At 36.0% G+C, this 19,314-nt stretch overlaps 1 protein-coding gene across 2 annotated transcripts in view; it reads left to right on the top strand.

The window, feature by feature from the left end:
• DESI2 (desumoylating isopeptidase 2) overlaps positions 1-19,314 on the top strand; it is a 46,371-nt gene that overhangs the window by 15,788 nt on the left and 11,269 nt on the right. Inside the window, exons 1-4 of one of the 2 annotated variants that reach the window (XM_045537203.1) lie at positions 3,845-4,151; positions 13,300-13,372; positions 15,746-15,839; positions 17,433-17,574. In XM_045537203.1, the coding sequence (XP_045393159.1) occupies positions 4,131-4,151; positions 13,300-13,372; positions 15,746-15,839; positions 17,433-17,574 (330 nt within the window). In that variant the 5' untranslated portion in view covers positions 3,845-4,130. Of the gene's footprint in view, positions 1-3,844; positions 4,152-13,299; positions 13,373-15,745; positions 15,840-17,432; positions 17,575-19,314 lie in introns of those variants that run through there. The other variant, XM_045537202.1, reaches the window with a different exon arrangement.

Here is a 19,314-nt window from a genome sequence, read left to right as displayed (position 1 = left end):
TAACATCTATTTGCTTTTCAATAATTTAACAGTTCACAGTGATCCTGTGTCTAGCTTGTTGTAGCTCCTAAAAATTGGGACTTTTGGCAGGCATGATAATTTGTTTTTAAAAATTAGTTTGCCTAGTGGATAAAGAAGCTTCAGCTCTATCCAAAATACATAGCTCCACATTTTCCTTAGTTTAAGCCGTCATGTCATCTGTGCACTCCCACTCATGGGTTCAGGACAGTGCTTAGGAGCTTTTAAGACTCAAAGTATAGTCCTTAAGAAGACCAGCCTTAAGCTAACCTTCAAGTTTATCATCAGAACTGGGACTTGAGAGTAAAAGAGGGTACAGGCAGAATAATTATGCCAAAAGAGCATAACATGAGAAACATGTTTTGGCATGTTTTAGCAAAACATGCCAAAATTGGGACTATGACAGCAAATTAAGAAGTATGGCACCCTAGCTTTAGTACATGTGTTTGTTTGGCTATATTCTCAAAAGGAGGAAAAAAAAAAAAACTTCACAGAATATTTGCAAAACTTAAAACACTATTATCTAAAAGTTATTGGCAAATCTTTTGTAATCAGGAGTAATTACTTTCAGAGAGTGAGGTTTTTTAATACCAAAAGTTATCAATAATGTATAAGTAACATAATGAAAATGTTTTTGTTTTTTTTCCTAAGACCTAGTGAGTAATACACTTATTTTTAAAAATCTCTGGTAATGAAAAGATTGGACATTTTCTTAAAAATAACAGTAAGTAAAATAGGATCTGTATGTGGTGTCATCTTTCTAACAGTATAAAGCAAGATAACAGACATAGCCCTGGATGTTTATAATTTCTTTGTTTGTTTGTTTGTTTGTTTTTTGGATGTTTATGATTTCATCTAAAAAAGATACTAAGATATCTTGATCAGTTCATTCAATGAGTTTTTAGTGACTCTGCCTATGAATAGCCTGATGTTAAGGTACTATAGATAGCATTTTAACATGAGTTACTTTTAAATAGCCTTTGCTATAAGATTGTCTTGGATTCAATCCATTGTTACCAAAAGACCTCTTAAGTTAGTTTAACAGTGTGACCATCAAAGATTGGTTTTATATGAGGCAGCAGTATAGTAATTAGTCCATGATCTCCCCTACTCAAAATTTATTTGGGGCCTTTTAGCTCAATATTTGAAATGTCTTCTCTTCCCCAAGCACCACTTTTTGGGAAGTAAGTCAAACACTTGCTTTCATCCATTCAACATCTAACATGAACACCGATTCTGGTTTTTTAGGGGGAAACAGTTATACTTTATACTTATTCAGATTATTTAATACTGCCTTTTACAGAAGTCAGGCCCAGGCCCTAAATGGTTATATTAAGTGTTTCAAGTTCCAGACTGGGCAGATAGCATTTCTCAATGTTGCTTTCAAACAGGAAGCGTAAAATTTTATTAAATTGATAAAGCAGATCATTGACAAAAATGAAGTTTAATGAAAGTTCTCTAACATGACATTAACATAGCACAATCAGTTCACTTCTGTAAACAATGCTTTAAAACAATGAATAGAAATATTTAGACCAGTATTTTTGCATTGAGGCAAGATTGAGCAAAGTAGTTATACTTGTTTATATATCTATCTCCTTCCCACATATTTTAAGAAGATAATTTTCCCACAAGTTTTTTTCTCTTCCTTTATAAATAGAATGCCTTTTAAAAGCCTTCTAAATCAGTGACACTGATTGGCATCAGAGGAGGTAAGTGTTTATTAGTGGTCTTCCTTGGCCGTCTTCTGTTTACTTACCGTCTCCATGGACTTAAGGACATGCAGGACTTAAAGTCCTAGCACCAAAGCGAGATGTGGTTCTCCAGGGCTCTGCTCCTGTCCCTCACGAATGTATAGGCTTCCTATAAAATCACTGCCTTAAAGAGGGCTTTTACTCAAATCTGTACTTGTCAAGAATATAAATGATTCCTGTAGGAGTCTTAAAGTAGAGTCATATTAACTCTGCCATTGTTTGCTATTCAGTTTGGTGAGTCACTACCCTTGGTAATTTGACATCAACTCCTGAAGATTCTTGAAAATTATGAGAATTCACAGATAACCAGAATTGATCTGCTTATTTGCACATGCATACCACCTTTCCCAATATGTAGAACAAAAATATTAGGGAAGGATCATATTGTCGATAAGCATATGTATTTGCTGCAACTATTAACAATAATATTTACTGTGGGCCAAGCACTTTTCTAAGTACTGTAGACATACTCATTTAATCTTCAGCAGTCCTCTGAGGTAAATTCTATTTATTATCCCCATTTTGTAAATAAGTACGTGAAAAGACAGGGAGGTTAAGTATCTTCCCAAAGCCACACAGTTAGTAGATAGTGAATTTGAACCAACATATTCTGGGTCCAGGATTCAGAATTAGGATCAAACACTTCTTGAGAGAGATTGAATACCTTAAAAAATTATCAAATATATATAAACAAACAAACCAAGGCAAAGTGCCCGAGTCTCCCAACTCTTAATCTGGTGTCTTTTTCACTGTCGTTCAAATGCTTCAACTTGTGTTAGTGTAATACTTGGATAATCTTTTTGTATTCAAGCAATAATCTCTGAGATAAATTCAAATACAATAGAAGAAATGCGCTTGTGATCTAAACTGGAACCAGAGGAACATTGTGGGTTTTCTAGTTTGACCCTAAGGGAAAGGGATCCTTAGATTAAACTGACCAAATGACATCCTCAGTGCAAATGGTTTAAACAGGTGGTTGACACAGGGATGTTGTGGTAAATCTTCTGTTGTTTTGTGGTTTGAGAGGTACCATTTTGTGGTAGGTTCTGGCTGGTTTACTGTTTTCCTTTGGTATGTTAGGAAAGGTTTGAGAAGAATCAAACTGGAAATTTAACTTTGAAATGAAAATGTCTGATTTCTCATAAATGTCTGATTTCTTATTATATGGATTCTTCTTACCTATAGAGTCCTGAGAGGATTATATAGTTGTCAGCACTGGGTTAACTTGAATATATAGCCCCCTTGAGTGTATCTGCCCCAATGTTCTGTGTCATTGCTCCCTTGCACATTGCCGCTTTTGTGTTATAAACTTTCTCTACAAGGCTGTCCCCGGTGTCATTATATTAATATTAACATATAACTCTTCATCCCACGTTCTGCAGTTGTCTCAGAACAGTAGTTCTTAAACTAGTCCACTGGATGCTAGCTGTACTCTTAACACTTGAACCAAGCTCTAAGAATAAAAGTCATCTTTTCCCCAGTTCACATAAAACGCCAACTTCTAGGACTTTATTTGGATTAAAATATCCTGGATTATCCATTTTTCCCAAGTATGTATTTTTAAACCTTTGGCATCTGCTACTGTTGAGGTAACAAATCGGTGAAGACATACACGACAAAAATTAACAGAAATCTTGCTGACATCCAGTCATATCTAGTTCAGCAGCTTGTTTTGTTTGTTTGTTTTTTATGGCTGTGTGGATACATGTTCCTGGCTGTGATTTCTTTTTGCATATTTATAATATTTTCTTTTCAAAAAAGAGTTTCTAGTTTGTAAAATGGAGTTAAACACGTCAGTGTTACGGTGCTCCACAAAAGCATGATTTTCCTCATGGCAAGTTTGAGAAGCTGTGTTGAGCTTTGTAGGGGGATTTCTGCTCAAGAGATGCTATGTGACATGAATTTTGATGATGATGAAATAATTTTTAAAATAATGACAAAGAATGGAAACCCAGTTTGGGAAGAATTAAGAAGCACTACTATTAATTTCAAAAGTTTCACTATGAGAGGGGATAGCAGTTACTTCAGCACGAATAACTACCAACAGTAAATAATTATTGTAGGAGAGTTTCCCAACTGAAATCATTTGGTAAAATAAGATCAGTCCTCATACTTTTTTGTTTTGTTTACAGTTGTCTCATTAAATCTTCACTTAAAATAGGTGTCTGTATTATCTGCGTAGCCTTGGCAGGATTATGAGGCAGAAGGACTGTATAAGGCTGTGGTCCCCAACCCTCAGGCCATGGTGGAGGTCCGAGGCCTGTTAGGAACCAAGCCACACAGCTGGAGCTGAGCAGTGGCCGAGTGAGCGAAGCTTCATCTGTATTTACAGCCATTCCCCATGGTTCACATCGCCGCATGAGCTCCGCCTGCTGTCAGGTCAGTGGCTGCATTAGATTCTCGTAGGAGCGGGAGCCCGACTGTAAACCGTGCACGGGAGGGATCCAGGTCTCATGCTTCTTATGAGAATGGAATGCCTGACGATCTGAGGCGGTGATGCTGGGCCTGGGGAGAGGCTGCCAATAGAGATTATCGTTAGCAGAGAGGTTTGACTACACTGTAAGTGGAATGCACTTGAGTCATTCTGAAACCATCCCCCTGCCCCCAACCCCATCCATGGAAAAATTGTCTGCCAGGAGTTTGCGACTCTCCCAACAAATCGGGTCCCTGGCAGGAACATCACAAGAGATTGGAAATAAAGGAGACAGAGACAAAGTTTAGCTTAAAGTGATGGGGAAATCAGGGGTCCTCCAGCATTCCCATGTGCCAGGAGGCCACAAATGGAGTCCCACATCAGTATTTATTCTTTCAGCAAACAGTTATTGTCAGTCACCGATTTACATGTGCATATCATGAGTTTATGTTTCAAGGTCTCCCAAAGTAACAGTAAACTAGCTAAGTATACCCAAGTTAAAGATAAAATCATGAGTCAGCAGTAAAGGGTATAATCCAAACGGGAACAGAGACCACATACTTTTTTCTACTTTATCTAGTTCTTCATTTATGGAGTCCGTGAACTCAGGAGACAGATAGGAACATTGCCTCAGGCTTAGAATAGCAAACTGCTCTTAACCTGCTGGGCTGAATCCTTTGATCATACTCTCTGCCTTCGGATTCCTAGTCTGTTTGCAGACATCCCTGATCGGTGGAATGTCCCCCTCAAGGTCGAACAGCTTTTGCTCGGTGAGCTGACATGTCCCCAGGTTGCTCTTTGGCAAAGTCCTGTCCCACTCCTGGGGTTCTCATGTGTCGACCCTAAACCTCAACAGTTGTCTTCCATGAAACCAGTCCCTAGTACCAAAAAAGTTGGGGGCTGTTGGCATAAGGCATCCTGCCCTTGAATTAAACCGTGTCTTCCACAGGCAGCCTGCCTGGTTGTTGAAGATTGAGCCTTCCAGGCGTGTTCTCTAGTAACAGAGCTAGGAATCTCTGACAGGAGAAGAGACATTTGAAGGGCATCTCTTTCTCAGACCAACTCTTTTGGAACGTCTTACCCTCTTATGTTCTCATTCTATTTAGGAAAAAAGTCACATCAAAAAAAAAAAAACCACCTAATTTACTCACTTTATAATGTGAATTCTAAAAATTTCTTCAGAAATGTGAAGAGGTGGCTGACCAGAGTATATATTTAGAATTGTTTTTTTCTGCTGTTGTTGATGTATTACTTTTTTATATCCTGTTTTCCTTGTGACTAAAAGCAGATGTTTTTAGAAGACAGCTGGCTGGAATTAGGAATGCAGTCTGTAATTTAAGAAGTAACCTATTTAAAGGTTTGATTAGAGATAGTGAGTTCAAGAAACTAATTGGACCATCTTTTGTTGTTGTTAGAAAATGTTTTAGGGTGGCTAGTATTTTCCCTTTCACTTTTTTTTTTATTGAGAGCCCCACTCCCATAATCTATATATTTCACTCATGGTAAAGTTTATATTGGACCACACCTCATAGTAAGCACAAGGAAATGGAAAGTTTTTTTTCATGAGTTTCTTGGTTCTCATTTTGCTAACAAATGGAAAACTTTGTTATACTGCCAAATTCCTTTTTTTTTTTTTTTTTTTTCATTTTTAAGGAACAAAGTATGTTTTGTATCTGAAGGAAAATTTATCCTTGAGATCTCAAGATATATATGGAATTGTTTTTGTTTAGGTTTGCCAACTATAAAATAATATACTCTTGTGCCACTTGGTATGAGTTAGTAGATCTTTTACTTCTATTGCTTTTTTTTTTTCCTTTCTTTTGTGTTGGTTTTTTTTTTCCCCCAGAGTAGTTTTGTTTCTCATGGCAGTTGTTTATTTTTTTTTTTATTTTTTGAGACAGAGTCCTCTGTCTCTCAGGTTAGTCAGCAGTGGCATCATCATAGCTCATACAGCCTCAAACTCCCCAGCGCAAACGATCCTCCTGCCTTAGCCTTCCGAGTAGCTGGGACTATGGCCCGCACCACCACAACCAGCTAGTTTTTTTTTCTATTTTTAGTTGAGATGGGTCTTACTCTTGGTCAGGGTGGTCTTGAACTCCTGACCTCAAGTGATCCTCCCACCTGGGACTCCCGGAGTGCTAGGATCACAGGCGTGAGCCACGGCGCCCGGCCCTACTCCTATTCTTAATGTTCTTTTTTTTATTAACAGCTTTATTGAGGAATAGTTCATATACCATACAATTCATCTATTTAAAATATACAGTTCAATGGATTTTAGTATACTCACAGAGTTGTGGAGCCATAATCACTACAAGCAATTTTAGAAAATTTTTATCACCCCAGAAAGAAACCCTATGCCCATTAGCAGTCACTTTCCATATCCTGCCAAACTTCCCAGTCATAGGTAACCACTAATCTACTTTCTGTCTGTATAGATTTACCTATTCTGGGCATTTCATTTAAATGGAATCATGCAATATGGTCTTTGTTATTGGCTTCTTTGACCTAGTATAAGGTTTTCAAAAAGTTCATTCATGTTGTAGCATGCATCAATACCACATTCCTTTTTCTTTTTTTTTTTGAGAAATAATATTGCATGTATGGATAATACCAGATTTTATTCATTAGTCAGTGGACATGGAGGTTGTTTCTGTTTTTGCTATTATAAGTAATGCTGCTATGAACATTGATTGCAAGTTTTTGTGTGGCTGTATATTTTCATTTTTCTTGGGTATATGCTGAGGAATGAAATTGCTAGGTCATGTGGTAACTTTAGGTTTAACATTTTGAGGAACTGCCACATTGTTTTCAAAGCGTCTGTACGGTGTTACATTCCTGCCAGTAATGTATGAGGGTTCTAATTCCTCCACATCCTTGCTAATAACACTTATTATATCTTTTTGATTATAGTCAACTGAGAAAATGTGAAGTGATACGTAATGGTGGTTTTGGTTTGTATCCCTTTGAAGAAATGCTTACTTAAGATCCTTTGCCCAATTGTAATTGAATTATTTGTCTTGTTCTTGAGTTCTGAGAGTTCTTTATATATTCTACATATAAGTCCCTTATCATATACATGACTTGCCAATGTCTTCTCCCAGTTTGTGGGTTGCCTTTTACCTTTCTTTAAATAGTGTCCTTTGAAGCACAAAAGTTTTAAATTTTGTTCACATCCAGTCTATCTACTTTTTGCTGTTTGTGCTTTGCTTTTGGTGTCATATCTAGGAAACCATTGTCTAATCCAAGATCATGAAAATATCCTCATGTTTTCTTCTAAGAGTTTTATAGTTTAAGCTCTTGCATTTAGGCCTTTGAGCCATTTGAGTTAATTTTTATGTGCGGTATGAAGTAGGAATCAAGCTTCATTTGTATGTGGATGTCCGGTTGTCTCAGTTCCATTTGTTGAAAAGATTATTCTTTCCCCCCGTTGAATTGTCTTAGCACCCTTATTGAAGATCAGTTGACCAAAAATGTAAGGATTTATTTCTGAACTCTGAATTTTAATCCATTTATCTGTATGCCTGCCCTTATGCTAACAACATACTGTCTTGATTACTGTAGCTCTGTGCTAAATTTTGGAATCAGGAATTCTCGGTCTTCTAACTTTTTCAAGATTGTTTTGGCTATTCTGGGTCCCTCGAATTTCCATATGAATTTTAGGATTAGTTTGTCAATTTCTGTTTTTAAAAAAAGCTGGAATTTTGATAAGGATTGCAGTGAATCTTATAGGTTAATTTGGGGAGTATTACCATCTTAACAATATTAAGTCTTCCAGTCCATGAGCATAGACTGTCTTTCCACTTATTTAGGTCTTTAATTTCTTTCTATATATACTGTTTGTAGTTTTCAGATACAAGTTAGAAACTTCTTAAATTTATCCCTAAGTTTATTTTTTGGTGCAATTATAAATGGATCTTCTTAATTTCATTTTTTGTTTATTGCTAATGTACAGAAACATTTTTGTATATTGATCTTATACCCTGCATATATACTTGTTTATTAGTTTTAATAATTTTTTAATGAATTCTTTGATTTTTCTGTATACAAGATAATGTCATCTGTAGACAGAGATAATTTTATTTCTTTTTTTCCATCTGGACGCTTTTAATTTTTTCTTCTTTAATTTCGCTAGCTAGAATCTCCAGCAGTGTTTAATGGAAGTGGCAAGAGCAAACATTAGTATTTTACTCCTGATCTTAAAGGGAAAGTGTTCAGTCTTTCACCATTAAATATGTTATTAGCTGTGGGGTTTCTCAGAGATGCCTTTTTATCAGGTTAGGGTAGTTTCCTTGAGGTGTTTTGTTGGTTTTTGTTGGTTTTTGTTTGCTTGTTTGTTTTTTTAATCATGAAAGGGTGTTGGATTGTGTTACATGCTTTTCTGTGTCTATTGAGATGATCATGTGGATTTTGTCCTTTATTCTATTGATCTGGCATATTACATTAACTGACACACATATACATATATTAAGCCCACCATCCATTTTTGGAATTAATCCCACTTGGTCATAGCATATAATATTTTTTATATGTTGCTGGACTTGATTTGCTAGTGTTTTGCTGAGGATTTTTTATTCTATTCATAAGAGATATTTGTCTGTGTTTTCTTGTGATGTCTTTTGGTATCAGATATTTTTGTGGCCTCACAGAATAAGTTGGAAAGTGTTTTCTTCTGTGTTTTGGAAGAGTTTCTGAAGAATTGTTATTGATTCTTATTTAATTTATTCACCAGTGAAGTCATCTGGTCCTGGGCTTTTCCCTGTGGGTAGTTTTAAAATGATGAATTCATTATTTTTTCTCCTTAGAGGTCTATTGCAGATTTTCTGTTTCTTTTTGAGTCAGTTTGGCTAGTTTGTGTCTTTCCAGGAATTTGGCCATTTCATCTCAGTTATAATTTGTTGGCATACGGTTGTTCTTAGTCTTCTTTATAATCCTTTTTATTTCTATATAAGGTCGGTAGAGATGTCTCTTTGTAGATTTCTAACCAGTAAATAAAGTTACTTTTATCTCACAAAGAAATTAACTCTTCAACTTGCGGGCCTTTCTAGGGATAGAAAATACAATAAAACAGGAAAAGCAAAGAACTACTGATTCCTTCATTATTATTGCTAACAGTGAATAAGCAACATCAACATTAATTTCTAGCTGGGACAGAATATTGAAGGAAAAAAAAAAAAAGTTAGGAATGGGGGTGGACTTACACTGTTTAATACTGTCCAAAGGAGTTATCTCTAGGTTAAAAAATCTTTTCCTAGCAGCTTGTGGGCTTCCTATAACCTTGAGCAAAAATACTTGACCTGATTATTCAACTTTCTGAGAATGGAGGTGACACTACCACTTGCAAAGCTATCAGGTATTCATTTTTCATTGCACTGTCTCAGCAATTCTGTAGAAACTTTATTCAGGCCAGATCTCATTATAGTGAATTCCAGAGTACTGAACAAATTTTTGGATGGTACATTTCTCTCGTTTTGAAGTTTCTCTCATTTTACAGATAATTCTCCTTTACAAAATATGTCAAAACATACCCTTTTATTTTTTAGAATGTAAAAAGTCTTGAATGCAAGGAAATTTCAGCTTTAAGTTGTATCCAGGCAACACATAGGAGTTCTCAAGCACAGAATCCCTAAGCGTAGAAGAAATTATTTTCACTTGTGAAAAAGCAGAAAATAAGATTTCTGAGTTCAGGATCCCTGCTCTAACAAGTGCATTCCCATCCTAACACTTTGGCCAGAAGTCACCATTTGTGTGTGTGTGTGTGTGTGTCTGTGTTGTGTGTATATATATTTTTGTTTTTCATGAAAGCCTTTCCCATTTTTTAATAAAACATTTGGATTCCCGTTATGGAAATTCACTATAAAGTACTTTTGGAAGGCTATTTACTGCTCAACTAAAAGATTATTAAAATTAAGTGATATTGAACATTATTAAATGGAAATGTTCAATTTACTAGGAGTTTAAAACCTTTTGATTATTGCAGCCAAACCAGTATGTATATATCTTTTTGGAAAATACCCTGTTTTGAAAGAGAAACTTACACTATAAAAAGAGAAAAGGCCACTTTAAAATAGAGCTTCCTGCATCCAGAACAAAAGCCTGTGTTAGAGCCGTTGTTAAGAAAATCAGCAGTATACAGACCAAATTATTGGTTGCAACTGTATAAACAATGGGATTTCTCAATTGGAAAAGGCAATTTAAATCCTAGAAGTTGGCTGCCAAGGAAACCACTGACTGGAGAAAGACTAGCAGAATTTTTATGCAAACTAGCATGATACCTTGTATTTTCTACTCTTTTTCTTGAAAAGGGGGAGAAAGGAGGATAGCAAGAAACTTGGAAAGGCATCTCTTCTGTTCTAAGGAGCCAAGGACTAGACTATTCATAGTTCCTTCAACTTTTTATTTTGAAAATTAGAAAACCTTCCCCAAAAAGTTGAAAGAAGGGTACAATCTACATACCCTTCACTTAGATTCACCAGTTGTTAACATGTTGACATATTTGGTTTCTCGTCTTAACACCCTTCTCTCCCTCTCTCTCTCTCCATAGTCGCAAACAGCAATTCATCTCTAAATACTTTGGTGTATGTTTCCCAAGTACTAACCACAGTGCTATTATCACACCCAAGAAATTTTTAATTGATGCAGTATCATCTAATATATAGGTGTTGGTGGAAAACACTGAAACCATTTTTTTCCTTTGCTCTCACACAACAGTCATCAACACAGAAGACTTCTGTGACCAAATGTGGTGGGGAGGGCTCTCCCTGCCACCAAGTGAGCCAGCAGTTCCGCAGCGAACACCACTGGGTGTCCTGCCAGTCAGTTGCCGCCATCTACCTGGAGATATTAATAGTTCTACATCCCACAAGTTGAGGGCTCAGTTGCCACTGGTTGCAAGCCTGAGCCCCTAGAACTTCTGCCCATACGTATAAGTATTTCTGAGGATTATATTCCAGGGGGTGAAATGGTTAAGTAACTGTCATTGATTTACTCTTGTGCAGTGTCTTCCTCACACCCTTGCCAGCAACAAGTATTAGCAATATTTTTAATACTTGCCAATCTGATAGATAAAAAAAGAATGGTTGTTCATTGTTTTAATTAGTAATTTTCTATTTACTAGTGAGATTTTTAGTCCAGGTTTGCTGGCCATTAGTTTCTTCTGTAATTGCTCACATGTCTGTGGGGTTTTGGTTTTGTTTGTTTGTTTGTTTGTTTTTTAATGGAGCTTTTATTTACAGATATACTCACTTGTCTGAACTTTGCTTTCCAAACTTTGGTATTAAATAGATTTGGGTAAAGGTTTTGAGGAATCCTTGCTGTATGTAATCTCACTATTCTCCATCTAAAATCAAACTGATTCAGATAAAAGAGGACGTTTCTCTTTCCTAACTTGCCCATCCAAATTCTGGCTGTCCAAATCAAGAACTCAAAAGATTGGATGGAGAGGGATACTTACATTCTCATGCTAATTTTTGCCATATCTATTAGAATTGTCTTTCTTCTTGTGCTGTTTATCTTTTGATTGATCTTGTTTGTGTAGTTTTACACACTAAAAAGTTGTACATTTTTATGTTGAATATCTGTTGATGTTTTCCTCTATAAATTCTAGGTTTTTGCTTTTTATCCATCTACAATTTTAAATATTTTTATTTTCTTCTAGTATATATGATTTTTAGAGATGTAAAATTTATGTGTAATCAAGTTGTCAACACATTTTTATTTTTTAATTTTTGTAGAGACAGGGTCTTGCTATGTTACCCAGGCTGGTCTTGAACTCCTGGCCTTAAGTGACCCTGCCAGCTTGGCCTCCCAAAGTGCTGGGATTATAGGCGTGAGCCACTGCACCTGGCCAACACATTTTAAATACATATATCTATTTTTGCTTAATTTTTCTTCCAGGTACATTTTAGGGGAAAAAAACTGACTTGTCTATTTATGCTTCCTCCAGCAGTGTATGAGAATGTGCCCAGGTCTGGCAGAAACTGGCTAGGGGTGCAGAGCCAAGGTTAAGACTTGAATAAATCTAGAAAAAAATTAAAGAAAATCTGTCCTCTAACCTGGGGATTGAATAGATTTGTAACCCTGTTTAGTGTTACCTAAATGTGTGTTTAATGAGCTCTTAACTCATTTACCTCCTAGGTTTAACCCCCTGCCGTTACTCTTTCAGTGCTTTTCACAGTCATTCCCTGTAATTTCATATCATACTGCCTATGTACAGCCTCTTCCCTCTTCCTGGCATTTCTGCCCTTTCTCTCCCCACTACCACCACCCCCTACACACACTTATGGCCCAGATTTCTATCTGGGGAAATTTCGTTTATTTCTAAAAACCCAGTTCAGATATTGCCTTTTCTAAGAAGTTTTTCTTCATGCTAACAATGAGAATGTTCTTGGCGTGGGGAACCTGCAGTCTTGGGGCCTAGTGTGGCCTTCTAGGTCTTTAAGTGCAGCCTTTTGACTGAATCCAAATTTTATAGAACAAATCCTTTTATTAAAAGGGGTGCAGCAGAGAAAGATGAAGCTTTTCTTGCCTCCTTTGATGCTTAAAAAAGAACAATCTTGAAATCAGAAGGCCACAGGTTCCCCACCCCAATATCATTGTCAAACTTCGGGCAGAATCAGGACAGATGATGCATGCCACAAATGTTTATTGAAAAAGAATACAATATCCCTGCCTTCAGCAAGCTCACCAGAGAATGAAAGGAAAAGCTTAGCATAGAAGAACAATAGATATGAAGGCATACATTATGTGTGTGATTTTTTTTAAAAAATCACTAATAGGAGAGCTTTTATAAAATGTTTTTTCCCAAAAACCAACCGGGCTTTTGATTTTAATGCTTACACTCTAAGCCATAGATAATGTGCTTTTATACTCAAATTGAGACATTAATTTTAACCCAGGAAGGCATTCCAGGTGGATGTGGCACAAGCATAGGCGCTAAGGTAGGACCAAATGGCTCGTTATCATGGGAGTTTCAGAATTGTCAGGGAAAATACCAAGAAATAGGATTGGAAAAACCTACATATCTAGTGAAAGATCTGGGGAGTTGTCACTTCCTATAATGTGGAGTTGAGTTGTAAATGACCAGGTATTCTGAATCTTTTCTTTTTTTCCCCTTAGTACTGGATGAACGAATACACCTCATCCATTGGAATTGGAGTTTTTCATTCAGGAATTGAAGTATATGGCAGAGGTACGTGTACACACAGTCTAAATATACTTTCTGAAGATTTTGTACTTTAAAGGAGTTGCAAAATAATTAGTGTTTTTTTAAACCACTTCAATATATCATTACATAAAGTAGAAAAAAAACTCCCATATTTGTTTATACTGTGTTTTGGGAAAATGGAAAAATACTCAAAATACAAGTGTACACATTCATTTAGAGTTACCTTTTATTTTAAATACTGTGTCTTAGAAATATTTTCCTTTTGATGTTATTATTCCATGACTATTTGTTTTGCTCTAATATATATTGGAGTTCCTAAGAAACCTTATACTTTGAAAAATAACGTGATAAAAACAGTCATTTTGGTTGGAAAAGGGGTTGGTGCTATAGAGTATCGAACTTGAAATACCAATTTCCTGAGGGAATTTCAGTAATAAATTTGTTTTTGTAGACCTATATGTTTATGAAGTCTAGAAACATTGCTGAGAAAATCCTGCTGTTGATGACATCTAGCTTTTTGCTCAAGAATGATGGCCTTTGTCATTAACTCAGCCCTTTTCATGCTTGTTATTTTTATTACCCTTTATTATGATAAACATGTCAGGAGCCACTCAAACCAAGCGTGCTTTCAACAGTTTTTTCCTTTGTTCTGATTCCCACTCTTGCTGCAATATAATCTACTCCTGATCGAGTTGTAGCTAGTAATGGTCTGCATGAGGCAGGTCACGTTGCTGGTTTCATCAGCGTTGTGGTAATACATCGTTTTGAGTCGTAAACGCACCCTATGGCAGAAATGTATTTGCTTCAGCTGGGCGGTCTTTGTGACCTCTTAGAATATATTATTGCAGTTCACTCAAGGTTGTCCTTGAACAAAAAATAAATTTTAGAAACAGAAAATGCTCGACCCACAGAGGAAACAATAAATAATCGATCTGCCATTTAAGCTCCATTTCTACCAAATAATCCCAAGAAACAGTGAGGGGGCGGGCTCTTGCTAAAAGTTTCATTGTTTAGAGTATTGCTATGGGTGGGATCATAGTCTGTGGGGTTGCTTTCTTGGGTGATTTGGCTTTTGCCAAAGTTGCATGTGTGTTCCTTTTTAACTGGAATTTGCATGATGTGTTACAGTTTTTAAAGTACCATCAAGTTTTGACCCCCATGCCCATGCTGTGAAGTAGATAAGGGCTTGTGGCATTTTCTCCATTTTTCAGATCAAGAAAACCAAGGCCCAAACCTGAAAGTCAAAACATTAACAGTTAACAGCTAGGGCTTGAACCCAGGTGTTCTTGTATGCAGTCCACTGTTCTGTTATCTGCCTAATCATTGCTCCCCTTCATAAAATTATTTAGTAATAATTACAACATGATTCAAAACATGACCACATAAATTTAGAAAAGCTAAAACCAAATATATTCCTGAAAGTGAATCATGGCTTCTTAAATAAAAGAATAAATGGGTCTATGACTTTCCTTACTATAATTGAGAAACTTAAGAATCCAAATATAATCTCCCCTGTCCAACCTGATTATCTACAATATTTTATAAAATTCTGTCATTAAAAAATAAAAATTTAATTTCAAAATAGAAGGCTAAACATTTTATTTCTCAACTACATTATTGCTTTTTTCTGAGGTCTGAATTGAAAATAAACTTAGTATCTGCTTTGTTCTTTCTCATGTTTTGTTCTAACATCTTTAAGATTATTTTTAATAAATTTTAAGTGATAACTTATACATGTTTGGATTCTTTAAATATTAATATGTCCACTAAGACTTAGCCACTTAAATATCTAGGTGAGATAGCAGAATTATAGCCAGAAATTTTTTATTTGTAACCATTCTCCATTTTTGTTCTAGATAAGAGTTTATGTCTTAGCTGGATGAAAAGTCACTGTAGTACAGATAGTTCCTCCTAGCTAAAAGATTTATTGTGCAGATGGGGAGGTAGTGGTGTATATGTTAAAATTTGGCAGTGTGTTTTTTGTAATGTTTCACTCTTACTCAAAGATAAACCCAGAGTCTTCATCCCAGAAACTGTGAAAACTCGGTTATTAGATAGTTTTCTCCAGTAATGTATTAGTTTGAAATTTGTCACTTTCTAAATTAAAGTGATCTAAACACTGAACTGACCCCCTTAGTTTGGCATGATGGATATGCAGAGAGACTGTATTCACCTTTGAGTGTCTTCCATTATTTGAGTGTTATTTGAGTTTCAGCCCTTTCTGAAGACCGTTCTATACTAGTAATAGCTAAATGAGACGTTTGTGAAAAGCATTTTATAAACTGAGAAATATTTAGATGGTTTCATTATTATCCTCATCATTTATTAAAGCTAATTCAGCATTCTGGTTAAATTTTATGTGATAAATACTAAAAATCATGAGTTTTCTCTTTTCAGAATTTGCTTATGGTGGCCATCCTTACCCCTTTTCTGGAATATTTGAAATTTCCCCAGGAAATGCTTCTGAACTAGGAGAAACATTTAAATTTAAGTAAGTAGGGAGGATAATTTTTATTACGCTGTTTTAGGTGCCAAAGCTTGTTTCCAGGCATACAGAATTCATTCTGTAGATTAAAATCTAAGAAGTTAAAAATGTTTCTTTACCTTTGTTTTAGTTGCTGACACTTTATTTTAAAATTAAATCTATTTCCGTTGTTGTGTAGAGATGAGAATCAGCCAGATAAGTGTCTGAAATAGCTTTCCGCTGCTTTCATTCAGGGCCCGTGCAAGTCACGCCGTCTACTTTGAAAACATTCTTACCTTTGTGTCACTCAGGTCTGCCTTAGAAAGCTTCCCGTCTAATGACTTCTTCCTCAATCTCCTGTTTGGAAGGAGGAGGAGGAAAGTTTTATTGTGACCTACCTGTCACTATTAAAAATCTCTTTAGGTGGGGCGCGGTGGCTCAGCCTGTAATCCTCGCACTCCGGGAGGCTGAGGCGGGAGGTTGCTTGAGCTCAGGAGTTCGAGACCCCGTCTCTACAGGCGCGCTGTGGCAGCTACCCAGGATGTAGCCCCGGCTGCGCGGGAGGCTGAGGCAGGAGGATTGTTTGAGCCCAGGAGTTTGACGTTGCAGTGAGCTATGATGACGACACCACTGCACTCTACTCAGGGCAACTGAGCAAGACTTTGTCTCAAAAAAATAAAATAAAATAAAAATCTCCCTTTATTTTCCCAATGAAAAGGACACTGTTTATAAACTTGAAATAACTAAATAGTTGATTAGCCTGGAAACTATTGTTGAGGTACATGTATTACATGTAGTGATAAACCTAAAATGTACGGGTATAAGTGTTCTCTGGAACATTATGAGTAGTAAAAAGCAATGAAAATGTGAATATTAATCAAATTTCCATTCTTTAATTAAGGTTTGTATTTAAAGTGATATTTAGAATCTTAGTTTCAAGAAGCTTTAAAGAAACTTCTGGGCGTATGGTAGATAACTTGCCAAGTGAAAAACAGTGAAATTAGGTTATAACATTGAAATTCAGTATAGGGCTACATAATTTTAACACTACCAAGTTCATGGTTGTCTCAGTTTATCACTGAATTGAAACTTTTACACACAGGAGTGCTATAAAAATGCCATCCTGAATCCATTGATTTTCTAATAGTTTTCTCCTTTCTTGAATGCCTAACTCATATTTGACTAAAATTCCACTTTCCCTTGTCTATTGCATTTCCAAGGTAGGAGTTTTTGTTTGTTTGTTAATGGGGGTTTTTTGGTAATTTTCTTTAAAAAAACTTAATCAAGTTTGAGAGTTCATCTCACTGTAGCCTAGTGGCAGATAACTTGAAAATTTGTTTGTACATTTTTATATAATAACATACATTGTTTCTTAAAGACAACTTATTATGCATTTGTAGTTTTCAGAGGTAATGTACTTAAGGGTTTGCAGAAAAGTTGAAACTAAAATTAAGATCTTAGTCGTATGTCAATTTTCTTTGTCTTATTATATTAACCTTGCTTTGTTACACCAATCATAATATTCCTGGAAATAAGTCTTTAAACATGCTGTTTATAAATAACTGAAACTCACACAGTTATGTCCTTTTTTTTCTTATTTTTTTCTTTTTGTTTTTTAAGAGAAGCTGTTGTTTTAGGGAGCACTGACTTCCTAGAAGATGATATAGAAAAAATTGTAGAAGAACTGGGAAAAGAATATAAAGGCAATGCTTATCACTTGATGCATAAGAACTGTAATCACTTTTCTTCAGCTTTATCAGAGGTAAATTAAATTTTTATCCTAAAAATTGTTGAAATAACATATACTAGTATACTTGTTTTCCCAGTCTTTTCGATGTTGATTCATTTTTTTCTGATCTTTTTGTGTTGTGCAAAGTGTGATACGGTATTTCTTTCTCCTGAATGAATGACCTTTCCAGAGTTGGTAGGTAACTTCAGAGTTAGCACAGTTTTAAATAGTAATTCTGTTCATTACTTTGCTGTAGGTAGAGAGTGAGTACAAATAATCGTCTCTTACTGTATTACAGCCTAAAACTTTCACTTAAAAAAAAAAATAGATGCTGAGGACCTCTGCTGCTTAGCCACTGCAGTTTCTCTTTTGCTAAATTTTAGTTGCCAACTTGAATTTTTTTTCTGCCTCTTAAGTAGTTCATCTCTTCGATCTTGAAATTTTATTCTGCTAACATATCACACAGACGTATTTGCCTTTTCAATTCTTGGATTCCAAACAGAAGATCAAAACTAGATGGAAACTAAAGAACCATAAAAAGAAAGTGGAAGGAAGATATCAAAAAGATTACAACAAAAGGTCTAGAGAATTAACTAGCACTTAAAACAACTTCCCAACTTTCTGACTCCTTAACCAGGTGATTGCAGTGGTGGCATCAAGGTACCACGACAAAATGAGCTGCGATTGCAGTAAGCACCTCTGCATAAATGCTTAGCTGCCCAGCCCTTTTCTCTTCCCTCGTGGCTTCTCCAGCATAGCTTTCAGGCAGGACTGCGGTGGTCTGTTACTGTGCTGCTCTAAGTGTATTTCATAGACTAGTAGCATCAGCATCGCTTAGGAATTTGTGAGATATTCATCGTCTCTGCTCTATCACAGATGAATCAGAAACGTCATTTTAACAAGATCCCCAGGTGATTCATACAAACATAAAACTTTGAGAAGCACCACTAGTCTGGCGGGTGCAGACATATCACAGAGGTGACCTAGTCGATTTTCAGGGAAGAGGGAAGGTGGTTCTGAGCTTTCTTGATCCTAGACATTATATTTGTAGAGAATACATTCGAAACCCCCATAGAATGTTAAAACTGGTAGAGATATTAGACAATGTCTAGTCTCATTTCGTAGACAAGGAAACAGGCCCTGATTAGGAAAATGACTTATCAAAGATTGTTATGGAGAACTCAGAGTAGACCCTGACTCGATTTAGTCCAGTGTTAATTATACTTTATCATTACTTCTTCCGGTTCTGATTTATCCTCTTCCAAATAAATAGATAACTTTATTAAGCATCTATATCACCACCTGAGCCCTAGTCTAACCCTGAAACTATTACAGTTGGAAGCCTGAAGAGCAGTTCTAGATGTTCCTGAGGCCATATTTTAATGCAGTGTTTTTATGCTTTCCCCCCTATGAGTGCTGAAGTGTTACACTGTGCGACCCAGAAGTGACTCAGCCAAGGACACCCCAGCTTGTTAGTGGCGGTGCTGAAACTGGAATTCTGGGTAGTGAGGGATGTAAGGACCTATTTTAGAACACCCCATATAATGGAGGCAGACAAATTTAATATTAGGCACTCTAAGGAATTTAGTAAAACTAATGTGCTTTTACATCTTTGACAACGTAGTTTGGAGACTGTCATCTAACCAGTTGTAGATAGACAAAATAGTTGCTAATTATAATTGTTGATATACATACTGTTAACATTATTCCAAAAACTCTAAGAATTATCATCATTTAACATAGTGTTATCAGTTCAGATGCTTCCTCTGTAGC

The sequence above is a fragment of the Lemur catta genome, chromosome 25, assembly GCF_020740605.2.
Source record: "Lemur catta isolate mLemCat1 chromosome 25, mLemCat1.pri, whole genome shotgun sequence".
NCBI lineage: Eukaryota > Metazoa > Chordata > Mammalia > Primates > Lemuridae > Lemur > Lemur catta.
The sequence above is the reverse complement of the archived record's forward strand: the minus strand, read 5'-3'. Positions and strand labels throughout refer to the sequence as shown.